At 46.5% G+C, this 21,453-nt stretch overlaps 1 protein-coding gene and 1 long non-coding RNA gene across 3 annotated transcripts in view; one reads left to right on the plus strand and one right to left on the minus strand.

The window, feature by feature from the left end:
• Positions 1–321: 321 nt before the first annotated feature.
• Positions 322–21,453, minus strand: part of GLRA1 (glycine receptor alpha 1) — a 37,081-nt gene continuing 15,949 nt past the window's right edge. The window contains exons 3-9 of one of the 2 annotated variants that reach the window (XM_039701534.1): positions 18,038–18,105; positions 9,031–9,254; positions 6,309–6,391; positions 5,533–5,670; positions 4,571–4,785; positions 3,840–3,986; positions 322–612 (exon numbers count right to left, since the gene is read on the minus strand). In XM_039701534.1, coding sequence (XP_039557468.1) covers positions 322–612; positions 3,840–3,986; positions 4,571–4,785; positions 5,533–5,670; positions 6,309–6,391; positions 9,031–9,254; positions 18,038–18,105 — 1,166 coding nt within the window. Of the gene's footprint in view, positions 637–3,839; positions 3,987–4,570; positions 4,786–5,532; positions 5,671–6,308; positions 6,392–9,030; positions 9,255–18,037; positions 18,106–21,453 lie in introns of both variants that reach the window. The other variant, XM_039701533.1, reaches the window with a different exon arrangement.
• LOC120498584 lies at positions 13,748–20,957 on the plus strand. Its single transcript, XR_005626695.1, has 3 exons — positions 13,748–13,847; positions 13,978–14,041; positions 20,446–20,957. It is a non-coding gene; the product is annotated as an uncharacterized LOC120498584 (long non-coding RNA).

Below are 21,453 nucleotides of genomic sequence, written 5' to 3' on the forward strand. Positions count from 1 at the left end.
TTTGTTTTCTTTTTGCATTATAATTAAGCATGAATATATATTACTATATTACACTGCTTGGATTGCTGGAGCAATCCACATCTTCCTATGCTGTAAAACTAACTCCCACCCTGCACTCCCCAGATCAAGAACTTCTTTTCTTCTCCCTGTGCCAGATACCCTCAGTTCACATGATTAAAAGTCCCTCCCAGCCCCCCTCCCCTTTTTTTTGTTTTTTTTTTTTTTAGTAGATATTGCCGCATTCTTAAATTCATGCATTGCTGCATTGCTATTGCACATATATAAAGGACTGCTCGCTCCCTCCCGCCTGCTCCCCTCCCCTCACTGGTTGTGCACGTCCTCTCTGCGGACTATCTTGTAGATGATCCAGTAGAAGATGTTGAAGATGAGGAAGGCCATGGGGAAGCCGATGCGGGAGATCTTGTCGATCTTCTTGGCTCTCTGGATGAAGAGCTTCCTCATCTCCTCGGGGGAGCGGGACGGCGGCGGCACCGGGTTGGCCGTGTTGTTGTTGTTGGCTCCCTTGACAGAGATGCCATCCTTGGCTTGTAGACAGGCTGGCCCCATCCCGTAGGCGGTGAAGTTGAACCTGCCTTCACCAGCTTCGTCCTCCTGGAACAGATTGAGCATGGGACTCTACTTAAAATGAGATATAGACAGTGCACCCTCGCTATAAGGCTCTCCGCTGACAGCGTCCTGCTCTGCACGGGAAAGGTGCTCCCACCATGCCCCATCCTTGGCACCCTTGGGCAAACCCCCTGCTCTTGGGAGATCAGCCTTATAGAGGGGTGCCAGCTGTGTGATGCACAGATGCAAATCAGGGGATCCAGGCACCCTGTGGAGAACAGGACTGACTTCCACCCCGTCGAGGTCTTTGACCTATTGAAGGGTTTGTGGCACTGCTTTCATTTTTCCAATTGCATCCCCTGTTTTGCTTCTGCCTCTCCCTATCCCCCCCACCTCCTATCAGCACCTTCTTTGCTTTGCCTGTGCAGTTTCAGCTTGCCCAGAAGGAGTGGGCTCCATGTAACTCACGTAGCCAAAGCTGCAGCTGCTTCCTACAGAGTTACATGGATGTGCAGGAGCCAGGAGCTGTCCAGGAAAAGAGCTCTGCAGGCAGCGTGCAACCAGCCCTCACTCGCCTGCCCACGGCACCCACAGCCATCCCCAGGAGCCAGCTTTTAGGTGAGGAACTGAAGTGTCCTTCTGTGGGCCAGTGGTAAGACATGGCTGCTTGTGGTAATGCCAATTATTGAGAAAAATAGAATTTGTGTGCTAATCTAAAGGCAAACAGTGTTGTTATTTGGGGTTTTTCTGTGAAAGCTTTGCTGGAACCCCAGAATGATTGAGCCTTATTTTATTGAACACAGGGATGTAATGACAGAGAAAACTAAGTTTGGTCCAAGTAATTCAAGCAGTGATTTGCAAAGGCAGAGTCAGAATCTGAAGTCTCTTAACTTCAGGTCACCAAGGCAAATTGTAGAGCAGTGGCACTAATTACTCATTAGCAGAGGCTGATCCGTGCTGTGACCCCCAACACTGATCTAGCAGCTCCCTCCCTTGTAGCTGCCTGCCCCCTGTGCCCTGCTGCCCCTTCCCCTGTCCTTTGAAGAGTGTCTTTTCTGGATGGCCCCTGCATCCCATGGGCAGCTGCATGAGATGAGGAGCAGAACACAGAGGACACTGCCATATCTGAGCAAAACAAAACTACCCAAATAAAATAAAGATCTGGCTTTCTGCAATACTCAGAGCTTATGGACCTTCTCATCATGTCTGTAATGTAGGGGTTCAGCAATACTTGGACCTTCTCATCATGTCTGTAATGTAGGGGTTCAGGTAAAACTGCCTCTGCCCCATTGCACAAACAAACACTGGCCTGTGTCTGGCTTAGCCTAAACCACTCAATCCTTAATTTACTGAATTTTTTTATCTTTTCATTGCTGAGGGGCCACTGGCTGTGACATTGTTTTGGCCACTGTGGCTTTGTTTTGGTGAGTGGTGTAGCAGGGTTAGAGAAGACAACAGTGCCTTTTTCAAGGTGCCATGTCAAAGGAGAAAGGCAAAGATCACCAGCCACACTGGGAAATACACTCCACGGAAATATATTCCAAATGCACTCCATGTGGGTCCAATGATGGTGTCATGTTAACCAGACTGGTCCATACCACTGCAACATGTCACTTTTTTTAGCCTGGTGTGTCATGCATAAATCAGTCAGAGCTACCCAGACAAGTCAGGACATCAGGACAGAGCAATTAGTGCCTTTGGCAGCTGCATTAGCCCATTTACATATTAGCAGTCAGCTTAGTTTTCTGATGAGCCTGCAAACCTTGTTCACTTAGCTTTTGCAAGTGTTTTTGTTTATGCTTTGCTCCAATTAAATGGCTGTGAGGTTGAGCAGGGACTGTGCTCACAGCCTTGTGTTCTGTGGAACAGCTCTGGCAAATATCTCTTAAACTGGTCTGTGTATTAGTGACTTTCTTTTCCTTCTTACTGTTTTATCAACAGACTGATCTGCATACAACAGCACAGATCCACAGACGGGATGCTTGAATCCAGATGAAGAGATAAATCCACCATGGAGGCACCCATGTGGGTGGGTTTAGCTCTGCCTCTGTTCAGCTGCATCTTCTGAACCAAAGCTTTGTTGATTTTGGGAGGCAGAGCCCTGTTCTGGTCAAACAAAATCAGTGGGTGCTGAGGGTCTCATCTGTTACTTCTTTTCCCTTGCATTTGTCCAACACTTTTAATCCCTGGTCCTGACTGGGTTGAGCAAAAATGAACAGTTATCTCCTGTTTTGCAGATAAATCTAGAAAAATACAGGGATTCCTGCCCCTCAGCCTCCACTTCCTCCTGGAATGGTAGCAGTTCTGCAAGCATGCACTGTGAACTAGTGCAGGACAGGGGAAAGACTTTTAGTGGCTGGGACAGTGAAACAATGGAATGGGAGAAGGTTTCTGGATGGGATGGATCATGGAAAGTAGACAAATACCCATGAGGAATATTTACACCAGACCTTGGTAGTCACCTACAGGTTTTCTTAAGATTTGCATCAGCAAAATTGCCTTTGTTTTTTGTCTCCTAGAAAATGTACTGGTTTTTAATGCTCTCTCAAGGGCAGCCTCTTGGGCCTGGTGCTGAAATTTTGCTAACCCCTTTCCTGATTCTACCAGTTATATAGGGACAATTCTTAGGTGCCTTTGGCCTTGTGATCACAGCCACCTTTATGTTTCTTTTTAACGTGATCTGTGAGGTGAGACCTTTGCTGTTGGAGGCCAGGCTGGGGAGCTGTCAGAGCTGCGTGCATGCTCAGGTTGGGATTGGGATCAGCCACGGCAGGTAAGCATGGAGCAGGCTAAGGCTCAGAATAAAGCTCTTTCCTTCCAGGAGGAATTTGCAGTCAGTCTGAGAAGCAGATGCTTTTGGACATGGAGATGGCAGAGACAAAAGAGGTGTCACTTACCTCGGGGCTGCTGCAGGCTGTTGTGATGTGGGTGCTGCTCTCTGACAGACACCCCTCACACCGCCCTGCCTGCCTCCCCCAGCCCTGGCTGCAGCTTCTGGGGAGGACAGCTCACACCAGAACATTGCTGTGTGACACTTGTCCTGTTGAGAACAACACTTTTGGCTAGCAAAACCCAGCTTGCTGGACTCCTGGGGTCAGCAGGCTGTTAGAGCAGGCACAATCCATTGAGGCAGCTCTGCTTTTTGGAGTGTGAGCCTCCTTAACATCTGACCAGACCCTGGGGACTTCTCTGGGGGCTAGTGGCTTGGTTCAGCTGACCATGGCATTCTGCTGGGACAGATTTCACTGTGTCCTTCATGCTTTATGTATTACCTTATGATGCCTCCTCTTCCTTCTGAACCTGAGCAGCTCTTTGTGCTGCCGAGACACGAAGTTGACGGCAGCATATTCCAGAAGGGCAGAGAACACAAACAGCAAGCACACAGCCATCCAGATGTCTATGGCCTTCACATAGGACACCTAGGAGTCAGAAAAAGAGACAGAAATGGGCTGGCTTCCTTACCCAAATGCATTTTTAGTTGGTGTTTTACCTGGCTGACATCTGTTCTTGGATACCAGAATCTAACTCATTAATGTCAATGCCTTATCAGGACACTGAAACTCCTCATGGGGTCTTAAGTAGCAATAATTCCACAGCTTTTAATTTATTCAGGCCTTGATTGTGATTGTTTATATGCAAGGAAAACAGTAATCCACAATGCCAGAAGCCCTTCATAAAGGGAAATTCAGTACTGTTATAAAAGTAGGATGGTCAAGTGACTAAAAAGCTAAAATGTAGAGTACAAGTCCATGTGTGGTTTTTGCAGGGATTTGTAAAGTACAGCTCCTGGTTACTGGGAGTTGTGGTGAGTGCTGAATCTTAGGGGAAGTTTTGCTGCTAGTCATAGAGAATATAAAAAATTTTCAGGATGGGGCTGGAATTTGCTCTGTTTGTCCTTACACAGGAATTGTGCAAAGGCAGCAGGAGGATCTGTGCAGGGATTTCCTTAGGTGCTGTCCCCAAAAGGGGCACGATCTCCCTGGTGTCCAGGGGTGTTCCCCACCTTGGGCAGTGATGCTCGGGAGCCAGAGCTCTGCGTGGTCATGGTGAGCACGGTGGTGATCCCCAGGCCCACACGAGCAGGTGCAGCATCCATGTTGATCCAGAAGGAGATCCAGGACAGGATGACAATGAGAAGGCTGGGGATGTACATCTGGATCAAGTAATAGCCCATCTGCCTCTCCAGGTGGAAACGAGCTTCTATGCAGGTGAACTTGCCTGAGGAGGATGGGAGACACATGGGAGGTTATTGGTAAGGCACAGTGAGCCTCCTGCTCTCAGCCAGTGTCTGGGGATTTTCCTTTTCCTTGTGTTGCCTAAACCAGAGCCTTGTTAGGGGAGGAAATGAGCAGCTGTTGCCCAGGGCATGTAGTGATAGGACAAAGGGAAATGCCTTCAAACTGAAAGAGAGAAGGTTTATATTAGATATTAGGAAAAAATTATTCCTTGTGAGGGTGGGGAGGCCCTGGCACAGGTTGCCCAGAGCAGCTGTGGCTGCCCCTGGATCCCTGGAAGGGTTCAAGGCCAGGCTGAACAGGGCTTGGAGCAACCTGGGATAGTGAAAACTGTCCCTACCCATGGCAGGGGGTTGGAGCAATATGGTCTTTAAGGTCCCTCCCAACCCAAACCATTCCAGGATTCTGCGAACATTAACACAGCAAAGAAAACCCTTTTGGCAGTATGTCCTTTGTCACTTAAATTTCAAAGACAAAAGAAGGTTCTAGGAGAGAAGATCCCAGCCAAACACCATTGAATTGATGCAGATGTTACCGGGGACAGGAGGGTTTTGCACATTTATGTCCATTAGCTTTTCATTTGCTATATATATAGTTTCCACATGCCTGTTATCTCTGGAAGTGTGGGACGAGGCCAGTCTGTCATCAGACAGAGCAAGAGATTCTGGCAAATGCACAGCCCTGAATTCCTCTCCACTGAACCCCTCAGTTAAGGGTTAACAGCACTGACCTGTGTTGTAGTGCTTGGTGCAGTATCTCAAGTCTTTTTCTTCTTTGAGGATAAACTGAGGCAATGTCAGCCCGTCAGCAACTTGCACTGCTCCTTTTTCTTGCCACTCAAATATGAGATCATTCATTGTGTAGCCAACTGTTGAGAGGAAGGGACAAAAGGCACATGAATCACACCAAATACTGATCTGGAAAGGGACAGTGTTGCAGGAGAGAGCTTGGAGGCAGGGGTGCATCCTGGCCTTCCTGACAGTGCTGTCATGAATGGGATTTGGGTTGAGGCAAAACTGCTTGTTCTTTTGGTAAGGGCAAGGGCAACAACCTCCACTGGAGCTGCAATGGATTTTCTGCAATAAATAACATTTTTTCCTTGAATTTGGCTTGCTGAACTGTTTTCTACTGTTTCCAACTTGACTGCTTTCTCTGGAAGCTTATCATCTTTCCCTCCTTTGGGATAGGCAACATGTACAAGTGGCAGATGTTCATGCAGAGAAAAAAATCCCACTTGCAGCTGAAAGCACTTTCACCTCTCCTGCAAAGTGAAAGGCCAATGTAAAATGAGCAAGCCAGGGCTCCTCACATGGGATCTTTTGAGGTTTGGCTTCTCTAGCAAATGTCACATAGGCTGAATGAATGGAAAATCCTGAGCAAGAGGTTCTCGAGCAAGACTCCAGTGAAGGCTGGGCTGGGGATGGGCTGCAGCTGGGAAAGGAGATGGCAGGGGAGAGCAGCAGGGAAAAGAGGTTTTCTCCTCTCTGAAATGTGCACAGGACTCACAGCTTTCCAGCTGCATGATGCACGTCTGGACGTCCATGGGGAAGTTCTTCAGGTCCATGGGGCAGGCCAGAGTCAGCGTGATCCTGAGGAGAGAAGAGAGCACAGGAGTGGCAAACAGTGGGCACTGCTGGGGGCTGAGCTGGGGGCATGACTGATCATCACCTCCTCCTGCCTGTGCTCTCACTCTGGAGCTGGAAAGCGCCAGAAATGCTGAACATGTGGGTCTGTGACAGCATTCCCAGCAGAGCCTGCTGCTCGTTCCATCGCAGTGATGTCTGTTTGAGACTGAGTTCCCTCACAAACAGTTTTGCTGCTTTTCCTGTCCTGCCTCAGGTTCACAGCAGGCTGGGTCAGCAGAGAGCCCAAGCTGGAACCCTAGAGGCATTTCTAGAGACTGACACTGCTCATAAGTCTCTGAACAGAACATTGGTGTGACAAAAAACCACCACAAAGAAGTGTGATCAAGATCATATGTTTGTGTGTGGGGAAAGAAATACTTCAGTGGAATTTTCTGCAGGGAAAATGCCTTGTGATAAGCCAATATGAACTCCTGTACCTTCCTGAATTCCTGCAGAGCCCCTGAGACCTCTATTTCTGTCTCCATTTTCCATTAGGTGCAGGCTGCATTTTCTGTGTTATATTGCTGTGCTGCTCTGAACCATGATCTATGCTTAAAATGTTTGGTTGGTTCAACAAGCTGATACTAAATTATTTGCTCCAGATAGTTAGACTTGAGTTATTTGGTTTGATAATGTTGCAAATGCTGTTTCCTGAAGTGTTTAGGGTTTTCAGCTTTTTGCCTTGATCTAGAAATAGCAGAATTACCCAGGGGAGAAAAATTGAATTTTTCTATCATCAGACCTACAAGAAACTTATCAGGAAGGAAAGATACTTTAAAATCTTATGTTGTTAGAAATTCTCAGCTTGAGTTTGGAGGCATGTTGGGACAGAAGATGTGACAATGTCCACCTTCTTGTAAATGCCTTGCCTGGAGTTTGATTATTGCTAGCAGTAGCAAAGAACCAGTTAGAAAATGGCAGAGCACACTATAGAGATTTTTTTATTTTGAAGGGAAAGACTATTTCTCCTTCTGGAAACTCTTTGAATTTACAGTGCGCTCTTCTTTATTTTTAATTTTCACAGGAAAATGTACTTATAAAGAAACCTATATTTTCATTCAGAGATGAGTGAGATAGGAAAGTTGTTCTTTTTAAACAAGAACTGAAATATTTTCACGTTTTGCCTTGAAAATGGTGATTTTCCCATGCTCCCTGCTGAGTCATTGCTCTTCTTGGCAGAGCAACCCCAGGGCTGGGCACCCTGTGCCCCTCTGCCCCTGCAGACCCCTGGAACAGGGCTCTGTGCCATGCTCACTGCCAAGCTGCTGCTGTTAGTTTTTCTCCTTGTCTGGTTTTTAAAACAAAGAACTGTGAGGTTTCCCCATTCAGCCAACACACGTGGCAATTCTCTCGTTGTTTTGGCCATCAGGCCTTGGGGCTGGAAGCACCTTGGTGTTTGATGGAGGCCATCCACTTTGCAGCATTAAGCTGTTTATTTCCCATTTTACAGCTCCACACTGCTTTTCCTTCCCATTGCTGCCCCTGGGAGCTGCAGTGTGGGATGGGGTGTGTGTTCCACAGGCAAATTTACATTACACATGAGGTAAAAGATCTTCAATACAGAGTTAAACTTTCCCAGTCTAAGCCAGTGGAGTTTGATCTTAATTTCATTGGTTTAAAATAAAGTGTGAATAGGGTTGGAAGTGAAGGTGGGGGCTAAGGTTGATTTCCTCTGGGAAATTCAGTGTAATTAGTTCAATTTTGCTGGTGTAATCCTGGATCTAGCAATAAAAGGATATCTGGGAACAGCTAAGCTGAGACAAAGCCATGGGGCTCTACTTAGCATTTTTCCTGATTTTTATTTTTTTTGGGTCAGGAAATGCTGCAGTTTGGAAAACAGAGTGTTCATGAGCTTCTACTGTTTTCACACAGCACAGCTGGTTTTAGGCTTCTACAAGCACAAGATTTCTGAAGTAATTTTACATGAGGGATGTTAAGGAATCTACAAGCAGAAGTCCTTGAACTGAAAGAGGTGAAGATGAATTAAATTCCATCCCAGACCAAGTCTCAATATGCTTTAGCAAAGGTCCCTTTCTGTCACATTCACATTTTCTGAAAAATCCCTTCACCCTGGATTTTTCTCCTGAGAAGCTGAAAAGCCTCAGAGAAAAAAACAAACCAATAATTATCTCATTTACTTCTCCTGTGTTTTATGCTTTTAAAATGTGCTTAGAAATTGTATATCCACAGGTGATTGTTTTATTGGTTTCTGCTGTGAGTTATTTTGACTTATTAGCCAGTCAGTGCCAAGCTGTGTCGAGACTCTAGAGAGAGTCACGAGTTTTCATTATCTTTTTAGCCTGCTATAAGTACCCTTTCTGTATTATTAGTATAATATAATATAGTACCCTTTCTGTATTATTTAGTATAATATAGTGTTCTTTAATATAATAAAGTATCGTACAATAAGAAATTAGCCTTCTAAGAACATAGATCAAGTTTATCAGTCCTTCCTTCATCGAAGCACCCTGCAAATAAAATACTTTCCCACCACATTGCTTCATCACTGCTAATTGAATGATCTCACACCTTAAAAATCCCTAAATTTCCCTTTTCCAACAGCATGCCCAAAGGCTTGGACGACCTTGGTGGAGTCTCCTCACCTGATGCTGTAGAGGACGTTGCCATTCCGGGAGATCCTCAGCAGCTTGTTGTCCGTGGTAATCTCGTGGAAATGGGCTCCTTTCTCGTTAGCAAAGAACAGGTCAGGCTTCCAGATGGAGTCCAGCATGGAGGGGTCCAGGTCCAGGGAGTCGTCGGGGTACTCGTTGTAGGCCAGCCGGGGGTCGTTCCACTGCTGCCGCAGGAAGATGTTCACCCTGTAGTCCTGCACACAGACACACAGCAGAGCTCAGAGCAGACTCAAGGCGCTGGCAGCTGGGGAGCACACACTAAAACCATCCTGAAATGAGCCAGACCACGTCCAGGCCTATGGCTCCCAAGCTGTGCCAAGTGGTTTTGGTATTATTCCTCAAGGAACTGTTATTAATTTTTAGCTTTGTATCTTACAGCTATGGCATAGCATGAGCAGCTGCCTGTCCGTGCATCCCTCTGTTACAGCAATTGTCAGCTGTGTGGGAAGGGCCAGGACCTCTCTGTCTGGACCCTGGGGCTGCAGAGGCAAGGATGGAAAGCAGAATGGCCACTGTCAGCAGCAGGAGGTTCCAGGGGGGAAAGAAACTGAAACCAGCTTCCTTTCAGTGCTGGACTGTCCCATATTGTGACTATCTGTAGTTCCCCCAGCACTGGGAAAGGAAAAGGAAAAGATACAGGGAGACAGATTGCCCATGAAAGAGAAATTCCATGTGTGTCTGCTAATACAAGGATAACTCAGATGAGCTGATGGGAGCAGCTGCCCTTGGTTAGAGTTTGTGAGCAGGAGATGGATGTGCATGAAGTCTGCTCTCCTAATCCTGGGCATTCTGGGTTCCCCTCTCTAATGTCAAAATGCCATAAAGGCAACAGATTTTATAGGGTGACCATCTTCCTTAATTGAAGGTAGTCCCTCAGCACTATGCAAAATTATACTTGCTCCATAACCATAAATTCCCCAGGTCAAGGCTGGCTGCTGAGACTGAGTTCAGACACTACTGGAAAATTAGGGGCAGTTTCTCTTCTCCCTGTCTGACCAACATCTTCCCATGCTCCTTTTCTTCTGACTTTCACATAAGAAAGTGAGCCAACAAATTGAAATGGAGAGAGGATGTGCCAGCTATCAGGAGAGGGATGAAAGCTCCACAACCATAAATTAATTGACATTTTCTAAGTATAGAGGCAGACTGCGTCTGAAGAGCAGCATATAATAAACCAATTCCACTGCCCAGGCCCAAATGAATAGTCCTTCTCATGATTAAGGGTTTATTTGCTGCCTTTCTAATATAAATGTACTTTGAAGACTTTTATTAGGACACAGTTAATGGAGGGTGTCTGATGTGCTTGCTGCTGTCTGCTACCTGCTGCAAGCACTTGGTGAGAGGCTCCCCTGACTCTGCCACCAGCTCTGTTCTTTCCATCTGGAGAGCACAGAGCTCTGGAGTTGAAGGGTGCCTGTGTAGGAGAGACTTTCTGATGCTGCTGCCTCAAGAGCTCACTTGACTGTGAACCTACAGCCTCTTGTCAGCAAGGACACAACTCTCGTGGTGTCCAGAGGCACTGGAGGGTTGGGAGAGGATGTTGCAGTGAGGTAGAAAAATCATAAAGAAAGGCTTCATAAAATCAAGCCTGCTCCCCTGGAACCAGTGCTGGCCTTGTCAAAGCTAGCACTTTGCAAGTTCTCATGTGAAGCAAATCTGGTGGGAGCAGTTTAACATAACAATCTATTCCTGGGTAAAAACAACCAGCAGCTGTATAAACTGTTTTTACACCTTAGATAGAAACATGAAAACTGTCTCTTATGAACAACTTTCCCTGCATGTACACACCAGGGGTTTGAGTGACCAATCAATACAGGATAACAACTTGTGACTAACCAATAAAAGTTGGCAAGAAAACTACTGACCAATTGGAGTCCCACACAAGGTCTGTAAAACTGTATAAAAATGAGTTATTTGAATAAAGAATAGCCTTTTTCCACCATGAAGAAAATGGAGTCCCGTGTGGTTTATTCCCATAAGAGGATTGTGTTGGGTGCTCTGTGTTTTGGGCAAGGCAGTTCTAGCCAAGCACATGGTCTGAAGTCTGTTTCAGGCCACTTGGTGCCATCTGCATCCTCAGAGCACAGGAGCTGCTAATGACATTAATGATTGTGACAACTGCAAATGAACCACGGACTTGACGCTAAAAGGAGCAGACCTCTGAACACAAAAAAGAGTTGCAACACTCTCCTTCTGCTGATATTCCAAGTGTCACCTTCACAAGTCCTAGTGCATCCCTCTGACTTAATTATTCATCTCTGTCGACCCTGGATAATGTGTCTGGAGGAAATGTGAATAGCTGGGGACAGCTGGGGACCAGGGCCTCAGCAGGGGCCAGCCCATCATGCAAGCCTGGAAAAGGAAAGGAGCCATGAAATCCCACTTTCCACAGCAGGCAGCAGCTCCCAGAGCTACCTGTATATTTTCAATTCTCTCTTTTCTGTGCATCAGGGTCTGCAGCCATTGCAGTCAGGGGAAATCAATGTCACTGACCTAATAGGTAGAAAGCAAAAGGTTGTTTTGCTTATTCAGCTACAAATAAGCTGGATGCTAGCAGGTCAGCTCCAGTTTGGGTCTTCTGTCATGTACGACACAAATTAAACTCATGTTTGGAAGAAACTTCAGTGGTAGCTGCCCAGAAGTGTGCTCAGCCTGATGGAGTAGTAGAAGGGGGGAGGGAATGGAGCCAAATTCCCTCCAACAGCCTGAGTTACTGTGGGTAAGCTTTGTTAATGGAGTAAATTCACTGCTTCAGCTCCAAAACTTGCCAAAAGGACAGGAAAGGGTGGGACAGGAGGTGCTGAATTGTTTATGTTGCCACCACAGCAACAAACTACAGGTAGAATGATATCCATAATCTTTGTAACCACGAGGAAGTATCTCAATTAAACACAAATGAAAATTAACCTCTTACAGTGAGAAGGCCCCTCCTAACTCACCTCCAGAGTGACAGTGACCTGTCCTCATGTCCTGCTGAGAGCAGTCCAGGGGCACCCTGTGAATGGGTGGTGGGAGGAACTGCCCCACTGCCACCCCAGGGATGTGCAGCAGTGTGGGGAGTAACTCTGGCTTGTTTTACCCTGTGCTCCTCCTTTGGAGACAAGTGTTAGCTGTGGATATTTTTTGTTTTGGAATACAGAAAACAAGGCTTTTGTGCTGTGATATAAAACGGGCAAGGACATAGAAATATGATACATGCACTGAATGCAATTCTCTGGCTTTGCCATTTCGGGGCATTAATATTTTACCTCTGTGTGTGCATTTATGCAGATCTTCCTTCTCAGGGAGTTTACTCCACAGTCCTGGCCTGCTCACTGAGAATGTGGTTTTCTCCCAGATGCCTTTGTCCTTATGTCATTGCACTGCAGTGTTGAAGGTTCTGAGCAGCCTTTTAGGTTTCTTGTGTCGAGCCTTATTTGAACACAAATGTAAAACCGAGCACTGTGACTGCAAACTGGACATGACACTGCCTGAGGAGCCAGCAGAAGGCATGGGGAGCAGCCAGGGTATGTCTGTGCTGTGACACAGGCTAAGAGAATGGTTGCAGTGTTCTGTTCCAGCTGAGCATCCTCTGTGCTGGAAGCTTTGTCCTCAGCATTGCAGTCAGGCTGAGAGGTGATGAGCCAAGCAACACTCACTCCTTGGCTACCTGGAGAGATGCAGCATTTCTCCTGGATGCTGTATAGGAGATCTTAATTAGCATCCCCAAGAAGTTCAGTTATTCCTAAATGATGGACAGCATTGGCCAATTTCTGATGTGAACTTCCAAGCAAAGAAAGAAGAGGTTTGACTGGTGCTGCAAACTTGGAAAAAAATAAATTCTCTTGCTCCATATCCTTCTTATCCCTCACATTCCTCATTTGTGTGCCCATCACATCCAGGCATTGATTATCTTGTGCAGCCTGCTCCTCTGGCTGGCTTGGGAGAGGGGAGCAGCAGCTCTGTGCAGTGAAGGCATTCAGGAGCTCTGCAATTTGGCACAAAGGCATTTTACTCCCAAGGGGGAAATGACACAAGGCAGGAAGAGAATAACTGGAGTGATCAAAGTAGTTCAATTTGATAATGCTGAAATGAAATTCTGCTTAGTGACCTCGCAAGGAGACAAGGAAACAGGAGATCATTTGAGACCTTCCCTTCCCAGGATCCCACAGCCTTGACATCTTGTGCTGAAAGCAGAGGAGGCTGGAGGCAGGCTGAGCAGGAGGGATGGAGCCCCTCAGGACACTCCATAGCTTTCCCCTCCTGACACAGGGGCTCTGCCAGAGCAGCCTCTGCACTGAACAGTCTTGGGGAGAGATTTCCCCTTTGATAAATTTACATTTTGCTGGTGGAAAAAACAGGGTAGAGAGACTGATCTCCTTCAGAAGGGGATTCTGGGACCTCAGCAGAGCATGAGGGGCTTTGTGAGCATTGAGTTAATTCTCTAGAATAGGAATGAACAAACACTTTGAAGGCAACCTGCCTTATCAGGGAGGTACAACAGACTGCAAACACACCAAGCACACCAGGAGCAGCCCTAGGAAGGTTTAATAGCCAAGTAGCCAATTTGAAGCCTGTGTGAAACCACACCTGAGCTAGGGGAGGAGGATTCTGTGTCAGAGAAGGGCAGACACCTGGTGAGGGGTGGGAGCAGTACCTTGGTGCTTAATAAATGTGGGGATTTTTATGCTGGAACCCAAACCAGAAAGATTTTTCTGTGTCTTCCTCCATAAAGTGGGGGATATATATCTTTCTGAGCTAGTAGAGCTGCTGGGATGGGAGCTGTAGCCAGCACCAGGATTGCAAATGTAGGTATTTAGTAGTGGGATCTTGTTTTTCAGCTTGGGGGGGTTTTTGTGTCCTTGTATTTGAGTTGCACAGTTGTATTTCATGGCTTCTTTTTGCTGTTTTTTCTTTTCCCCCTCCCTTCTCCATTAGTGCACAAGCTCCAATCACAGACAGCTGGAACACTGCAGGTCTAACACTGAGATGGCAGCAGACTGTGAGTAGCTGTGAAAACCTTTTCATTTTGTGTTGTGTGACTTGTTAGGTGCTTATCATCTCTGTGGGACTGATGGCTGGGTTTAAGAATGACTGACTGCAGGAAATTTTGCTCAAAACGTAACTTCTGCTATGGGCTTTGTGCATTGAAACTCATATATTTTGCTGATTTTGGAGTGAGTGGGGCCAGTATTAAATGTGGGACCCAAGTTCTTCATCAGAATCTCTGCTGTACTGTGGTTTGTGAGCCTTGATTGAATTTCCTGGTCTGCTTTGCAGGATGCTTTGTTTTCTCATTGGGAATCTCATGTGCAGATGTCTCTGAACAAGCACTTAACATTTGGACAGTTGCAGCCTCCAGCTTCTCCTGTCCCCAGGAGATGCTGGGAGCTCAGTTGTGGCTGTGCTGCAGCTGGCTGGAAGGTCACATTTGCTTTGCTCTTTTCAGATGAGATAACTATGGCATGAAAGCAGCAAAAATGAATTTGCATATTTACACTGTGTCTAAGGGAGGCTGTGCTTGCTCTTCTGTGATTTTTCTTTCTTTTTCAGTCTCTTTGCTGTGTGTGGATCTTTTTTAAAAGAAAAGTCTAGCAAAGCTCATCCTGAGTCCAGCTGCTGGCATTGCTAGGTGATGATATAAAAATGTATTCCTTCTTCTCCCCGTGCCTCCACTGTGTACAAAATGCTCCCAGTTGCCTAAGCCAGTGGAAGGCCACAAAACTGCAGCTTCCACTGGAAGAGTGAGCAGGGGCAGCACTTAATTTCAGTTTGCTGTTATAGCAGGGAATTTGTTAATGAAATGCTCAGATAATCCTATCTGTTGCCTCACGCCCCAAAGAAAAGCCAAAAGCTGGTGCAGTTTATTCACTTCAAACCCGAGACCTGTTCCCAAGGTGCTCCACTTCCATTTATTTGGAATGAGGAATTTGTACTTTTGCTATAGGTTTCATGGTCTGGTATGGCTGGGGAGTTGTTTATGCTTTTGAACAGCAAAAAGGGATTTAAGAGTTTGTGTTTGGGGGTTGTTTGGTGTTTGCCATTATAAGAATTGCAGAGAGTGGCTGCACCTTGCGCTTGTCCTTGGGAGCCCCTTGCTGTTGGATGCACTGGTGCAGTGATGCTTTGGGACAGGAGCTCTGGCTGTTGGGGTTGGTCCTGTCCCTCCCCTTGGAGCACAACAAGGGATGTGTTCCAGTCTCAGCCTCCCTTGTCCTTAGAGCTCCAGGCAAGTGGGGCTGGGTACAAGCTCTGAGCTGCAATCCAACATAAATGTCCCATCAATTATGTGCAGCACTAGAGGTTTTTATGTTGGGTCTCCAGCTCTGCAGGATGCTTAAAGGAGTTGCTTCCCTTGCTCTAAATCAGCTCTGCCTTAGGAATTCAGTTTGGTGGGTGACTTTGCCTTTTAATTTCTGTTAAATTCCCCCAAACCTTGAATCAGTTTTCAGATCTTCATTTCTTGCCTTGTTCATTTTGAACCTTTGTGGGGCAGGTAGCAGCTTTCTGCCCACTCTGGGCAGTTTGTGCCTTCTCTTGGCTGCAGCTCATTTTCTTTCCTTCTGAGGTTTGTAGACCCAGCTGTCTACATCAAATACCCAGGTTTTTTTCTATTTTTCTGTATTTTCTCCTCTTCCTCTACCCCCCATGAGGCCTCAACCCATAAGTGAGCACTCTCCCTCTAATTTCTCTGATCCTCTGCATGGTGAGCTCATGGTTTGCACTGATTTGTGATATTCAGGCAGTGTCAGCTTAGAGGGGAGCAGAGTATTTTCTCTAGGAAGTATCAGCCCACTATGGAGATATTTTAAAGCCTTCTCTGACTGCTTGTGGGGTACCCATAGAACCCTGTGACTTAGCAGGCAATAGTGTAATAGTAATGAAATATAAGGTGATGTAGTACTCGGACCTGAATCTGACCAGGCTTAGAGTGCCTAATAATGGGGGTTAAAATGAAATTTTCTTTCTCTTTTTGGCCAGTGAAGCAGCTGGGGGAGTTTTGCCATCATCAGTCCCAGGGGTCATTTATAGGCTATGGCTTTCTTTCAGGTAAAACACTGATTTGCCCCTCTCCATTTTCAAGCTTCCACCCCTTCCTCTGATGTTTGACCATTTGTTTGACTTCAAAATGGTCAGGCCTGTCTTAAAAACCCTTCAAGACAGGACAGTCTGCTTTTCCCAGAAGCTGTTTGGGAGCTGACACTGCCTGTTTGTCCTGCTGCATCCTCAAACAGCAGGGAGGGGCTGGCTGCTCTGCAGAGCAAATCCCAGGCTACAAAATCCCCAGGACCTCTCCAGCCTGCTGAGATCTCCTTTTCAGCTGTTCCAGTACCTGTGTTCTTGTGTTGCTGTTGGTGTTTACAAGCAGAGCTGCTGCTCCCACACAAGAGCATTAGCTCAGGCTGCGTGCTGCTGCGTCAGCCTGACATCTGGGCTGGCTTGTCAGAGCTGCCTCGGATATTTCCAGACAGAGCAATGTGCCCACAGGGTGTTCTCGGGCTCCCGTGGGGATTTTTTTTTCCCATGGAAGATTGCCTATGAAATGAGTGGCATCTGGAGATGATAGCAAGTCCCTGCAGCGTGTCTTGGAGGTGAACTGCATCTCTCTTGTGCTAGTCTGTGCTAATTTTATGGAGCATCCTGCTTACAGGGATCATGTGGCATCTTTGGCTGCTCCAGTGCATCTCACAGCGTGGGACAGATGCACTGAGAAACACTTCAGTGGGATGTGCTCTGTGCATTGCACAGATCCTTTGAGGGCTTGTCCTGCTCCCTCACACTCTGGGCTGGTGTGCAGGAACAGCATTTATTGCCTGTAAGGCCAAAGGAGGTAACCAACAACCAGTAAATTAGGAACAGATGTGTATTTCAGTGGCAGTTCTTCCTCTTTTGCTTTATATACCAATGAATCCACGCTGCACTCCTCACCTGTGAGCTCTGACAAATTCTGCAGGCCAGGTAGGAAATCTGTTTCCTTGTGCTTGGACAGAATAACAGCTTTTGTTTTCTCCTCCACTACCAGAACTAAACTGTCCCAAACCAAATATTTCCAGCAGAATGATGGAGTGTCAGAAGAGACTTACAACCTGAGCTGTATGGCTGTGCCTCTCCTCTGACAGTGGTGTGCATGCCAAGTAATTTGTTCAAGTCAAGGGCTGTGATCTCTATGCAAAGCCTAAATCTTCCTGCCTGAATGCACAGAATGCCTGAAGCTGGAGCCTGGCATTCTTCATTCAGCATTTTTCTAGAAAAAGAATTACCAGAGGGTAATTAAACACCATATTTCTGGATTATCTTTAATTAGCACAGCAGTAAGGCACAGTACCTCCAGAGTTTTCCTTTGCTGTTCACTGGTTATGTCACAACCAATCTTTAATAGTTTTCAGATGGAGCAATTATCTCCTGTTCTAGTGATCCTCTGCTCCTAGTGCCTTGCCAATTAGATGCAGCCTTTAGCCATGCTCACTAATTTTGTATGAAGTGAGCCTTAACTGAGAAATATTGGTTTTGATTTTCTACTAAAAATCATTGTCTACCAAAAATGTCTCCAAGAAAACAATCATTGTGGTCTTTAATAATTCTCTTAGTCTTTGGGAATTTGAAATCCTGGTGCAAGCTGAATTTGAGTTCAGCTGATTTGCCTTCTCTTTGAATCCAGATTAATTTTGGATTTATGCCCACTTAAACACAAAGTATCTGTAACTGTCGCTGAGCTTGGAGCCTCAGGCAAATCTTCAGAAAAAGATTATTTGTTTTCCTTTCTGACCCTTGTCCTTTGCTCATGGGGTGTTTTTATAAGATGCAGATGGAGACTCTGTGATTTTCAGCTACATGGAATGAGTCTTTTTGACCATTAATTCACTCAAACTTTGAGTAAGCTTGGGAGCACTGAGTGTTTTTTCCTGGTCACTCCGAGGAGGAGGGTGATGCTGCATTTTCTGGGAGTGCAGTGAGGCAGAGGCAGTAGCTGAGCAGCTGTGCTGTGATTTTTACTTACCATAGTTGTTTCTGCAATCGAGCCAAAGCTGTTGATGAAAATGTTGCAGCTGACGTTCACTGGTGGGCCTGCATGACAAAACAGATTGGAACAGCAGTTCAGGGTGTGCTTGTGGAACACAGGGTTTCCACTCTGGAGTTAAAACCTGCACTGGGAATGGGGGGAGCAGGGGAGGAAGGCCTGGGTGCCCTGCCAGGTCCAGCCTGGGTTCTGATGCTGCTTTGACACCAGAGAGGGCTCGTGCTCTGCCTCTGCTCCCCTCTTTGACAGTGTTTACAGATCTCTGCTCAGATGAACAGGAATAGATCAGAGCCAGCCAGGACAGTCTCTAGGTGTCTTGGTCTGGCTATATAGGGGTGGTAATTTCACCTTGAGTTTGATAGCAAAGTATCCCAGAAAGGAGCTGAGAGATAATTGACTTTTATTTAGAGCTGTACTTATGAAATAATCCCTGTTCCTGAACTAGGATGATGTTCTCCCTTCAAAGCCAGTGCAGCAGGGTGAGCTGTAGGGATCAGGCTGCTAAAGCAGCAAACACCCCACATGGTGATGGTGGTGTTGGTGGACACTGCCTGCTTGACCCTCTGCATCCTCAAACAGCAGGGAGGGACTGACTGCTCAGCAGAGCAAATCCCTGGTTACAAATCCCAAAGACCTTTCCAGTGTCCTGAGACCTCCTTTTCAGATGTTTCAGTACCTGTGTTTCTTATGTTGCTGTTGGTGTTTCCAAGCAGAACTGTCTGTAAACCCCAAACCCCAGGTGAGGACCCTGATCAGGGCTCACAGCTGGGTAGGAAAATTCAGGACTCTGCCAGCAGGAATTGTCTGCCTGTCCTGTTTGGGCAGAAGGTAATCCTGGTCTCTGGGCCATGCCTCTCCTGGGCTTGATTTGCTTTCAGACCAAAGATTTGTTTACCCTGTTCATACTGGAGAAGTTAAGGGGTCACCAAAGGAAAGGAGTAAAGGGATGACAAGATTGTGGTTTGAGGGCATGGGGTCAGTCTGTGTGGTACTGGTGCCCAAAGGTGTGACTGGAAGTGTTTCATAACATGGCTTGGGAAATCTGAGGTGGAAATGGTGCATTTCCACAGAGGGAGATGCCAAGAGCTGCAGTTCAGCACAAAGCAAAATGCTGGGGAATATTTTGGAGCCAGGGCATACCTGGTGCCTGGCAAACCTGTGGCTTGCTCACACATAATGAGATGATTTTTTGTAGAGGGTTGAAGCAAAAGGGGCCTCTGGAGGCTGCCAAAGGCTGCTGTGGGCAGTGCCCAGGGTGTGGTGGAGAAAGGCAGCCCAGGCAGAGAGTAGAGACACTGCCCCAGGGACCAAGGTCCCTTTTTCACCGGGAGTTAATCCCATATCATCCCTGAGACAGATGCTTCTGTGAAGATAAGATCTGTGACAGTAGAGAGTGTGGATTTTCAGATTATTCCCCCATTTTTTATGAAATCAGGGATGGTGTCTGCATTTCAAGCACTGCCTGGTGGCTCAGCCTGGTGGGGGAGTGATGTTCCTGTTAAGGTCACATCTGCAGTCTGGCAGTTGCTGCAGCATGAAATACTGGCGGGGAGGAATGGCTTTAACGAGAGCCTTGTGCCTCTAATCAGTGCAAACTTCCTCCTGTGTGGAAATTAATGGATTTTCCTGATTACTGAGGAACATTTAGAGCTTGGTTTTCTTCTCTTAATTTCTTTCCTCCTCTCCTGCTTTGGCCTCCTCTGAAAGTTTGTGTCTGTCCCCTGCAGTGATGCTCTCTGCTGGGTTTTCTTGGTGTGAGTCCCAGGCAATCTGAGCAGGCTGTGTCTAACCAGCACTGCCAGCTCAGCAGCATCTCACACTGCTCAGTCTGTGCAGCTTTCTCCAGACTCTTAAACACTGGCATGGCTTGAGCAATCAGACACAAAAATGTATCTTTTTTTCCCCCCTTGCCTTCACCAACCCCTCTTATCCAGAAGTTTATCCATAAGCTGAAAACACACAATTATCAGGCTTTAGTACTTGTTTAATCCCTTCTGTTGAGCTCAGGGGCATGGTTTTTCTCTTCTGGATCCATTCATGAACCACATAAAAGCTCTTTGAAAAGGTGATTCCCCTCCCAAAGGGCACAGTACAAGGAAAGCACTGAGCTGGTCTCCTGGATGACTGCACATGCTCGTGACTCTGACAGGTGGGGAATATTTTGGTCCCCCTGCTCCTGAAGCAGAGCTGACATGAGGCTGAGTGTGGGGTGGGTTTGGCCCCTGCATGTGAAGGCTCCCTGGGGCAGCCCAGCTCTTGTTGAGGCACTGAACTCTTCTCAGTGTATCTAATCCCTGCAGAATTTGGTGATTGTTGGTACATTTTTAGCTTGTGAGAGGCTCTAGAAAATTCCCTGCCTGCCACTGAAATATTCCTCCTCTCTGCAGGGATGCAGCTGTGGAGGAATGGAGTTTTCCAGCAGCAGGGATGAGGGCACAGCCTGGGTGAGAGATCCCCTGCCAGGCTCCTCTCTGTCCCTGCTCGAGCTCCTGACTTCATCCACCAGCTGAAAACCCAAATGCTACTTATTTGTTCTCAGGATGTGAATCTGCAGCTTTTCTGTAAATGCTGTAAAGTCTGGACTTAGCTGTGATCTTCTTTTTGTTAATCTTCCCCTCCCCAAAAATCAATCTGATATGGATCTTCGGTATTATTTTCATTTAGATCTAAGCAATTAAAATGTCCTTATGAGTTACTGCAGTTAATTTAAATGATGTGCTTTGAGAGCTACAACCCCAAGCTCTGTAAAACACCTCCTATGCCTCCCATATAAATTGGAGCCTGATTTATGTGTGGGAGGCTAAGCCAGCAAAACTGCCCTGAGGGGAAGGTGTAGTTCATTGAAATAAAACTGAAATTAAATTATCTCAAATAAAAATGCAATACAGCTGCCTTCAGCAGGAAGTGAATGTATACATTTCATTAAATATTAAAGTTTAATTTGTGTGTGTGCATAATTTAGAGGTAGGCAGGTTTACAGGGTGGTATTTTAACTCCTTGTGATTTGGATAAGAACAGCAGTGTCTTCTGTTGCCTGGTTGGTTACTGGGACAGAGTTTCCTACATTTCTTTGGGTTTAAATGCCCAGCACAGAGTTTATTGTTCAAAGCTGGGTGCCAGGTGCTGTCACCAGTGATTAATGGGTCCGGGGAATCCTGTCAGCCCTGCCAGTGGCTCCAGGGGAGAGGGAACTGGTTGCAGGAAACAAAAGAAGTCAACAAAATGATCTTTGGAGATGGCTGGGCAGTGGCTGAGAGGAGCAGGTCCTGCTTTATCTCTGGGTGTGATGTGGGGCCAAAGAACCCCGGGGAAGGTGAGCTCAGTTAAAAAGAAAGCAAAACAAAAAATCATAAAATGTTTTGAATTGGAAGAGCCCTTAAAGACTCTCCAGTTCC

Source organism: Passer montanus, unplaced genomic scaffold, assembly GCF_014805655.1.
Source record: "Passer montanus isolate IOZ18808 unplaced genomic scaffold, ASM1480565v1 scaffold15, whole genome shotgun sequence".
NCBI classification, from domain to species: Eukaryota; Metazoa; Chordata; class Aves; order Passeriformes; family Passeridae; genus Passer; species Passer montanus.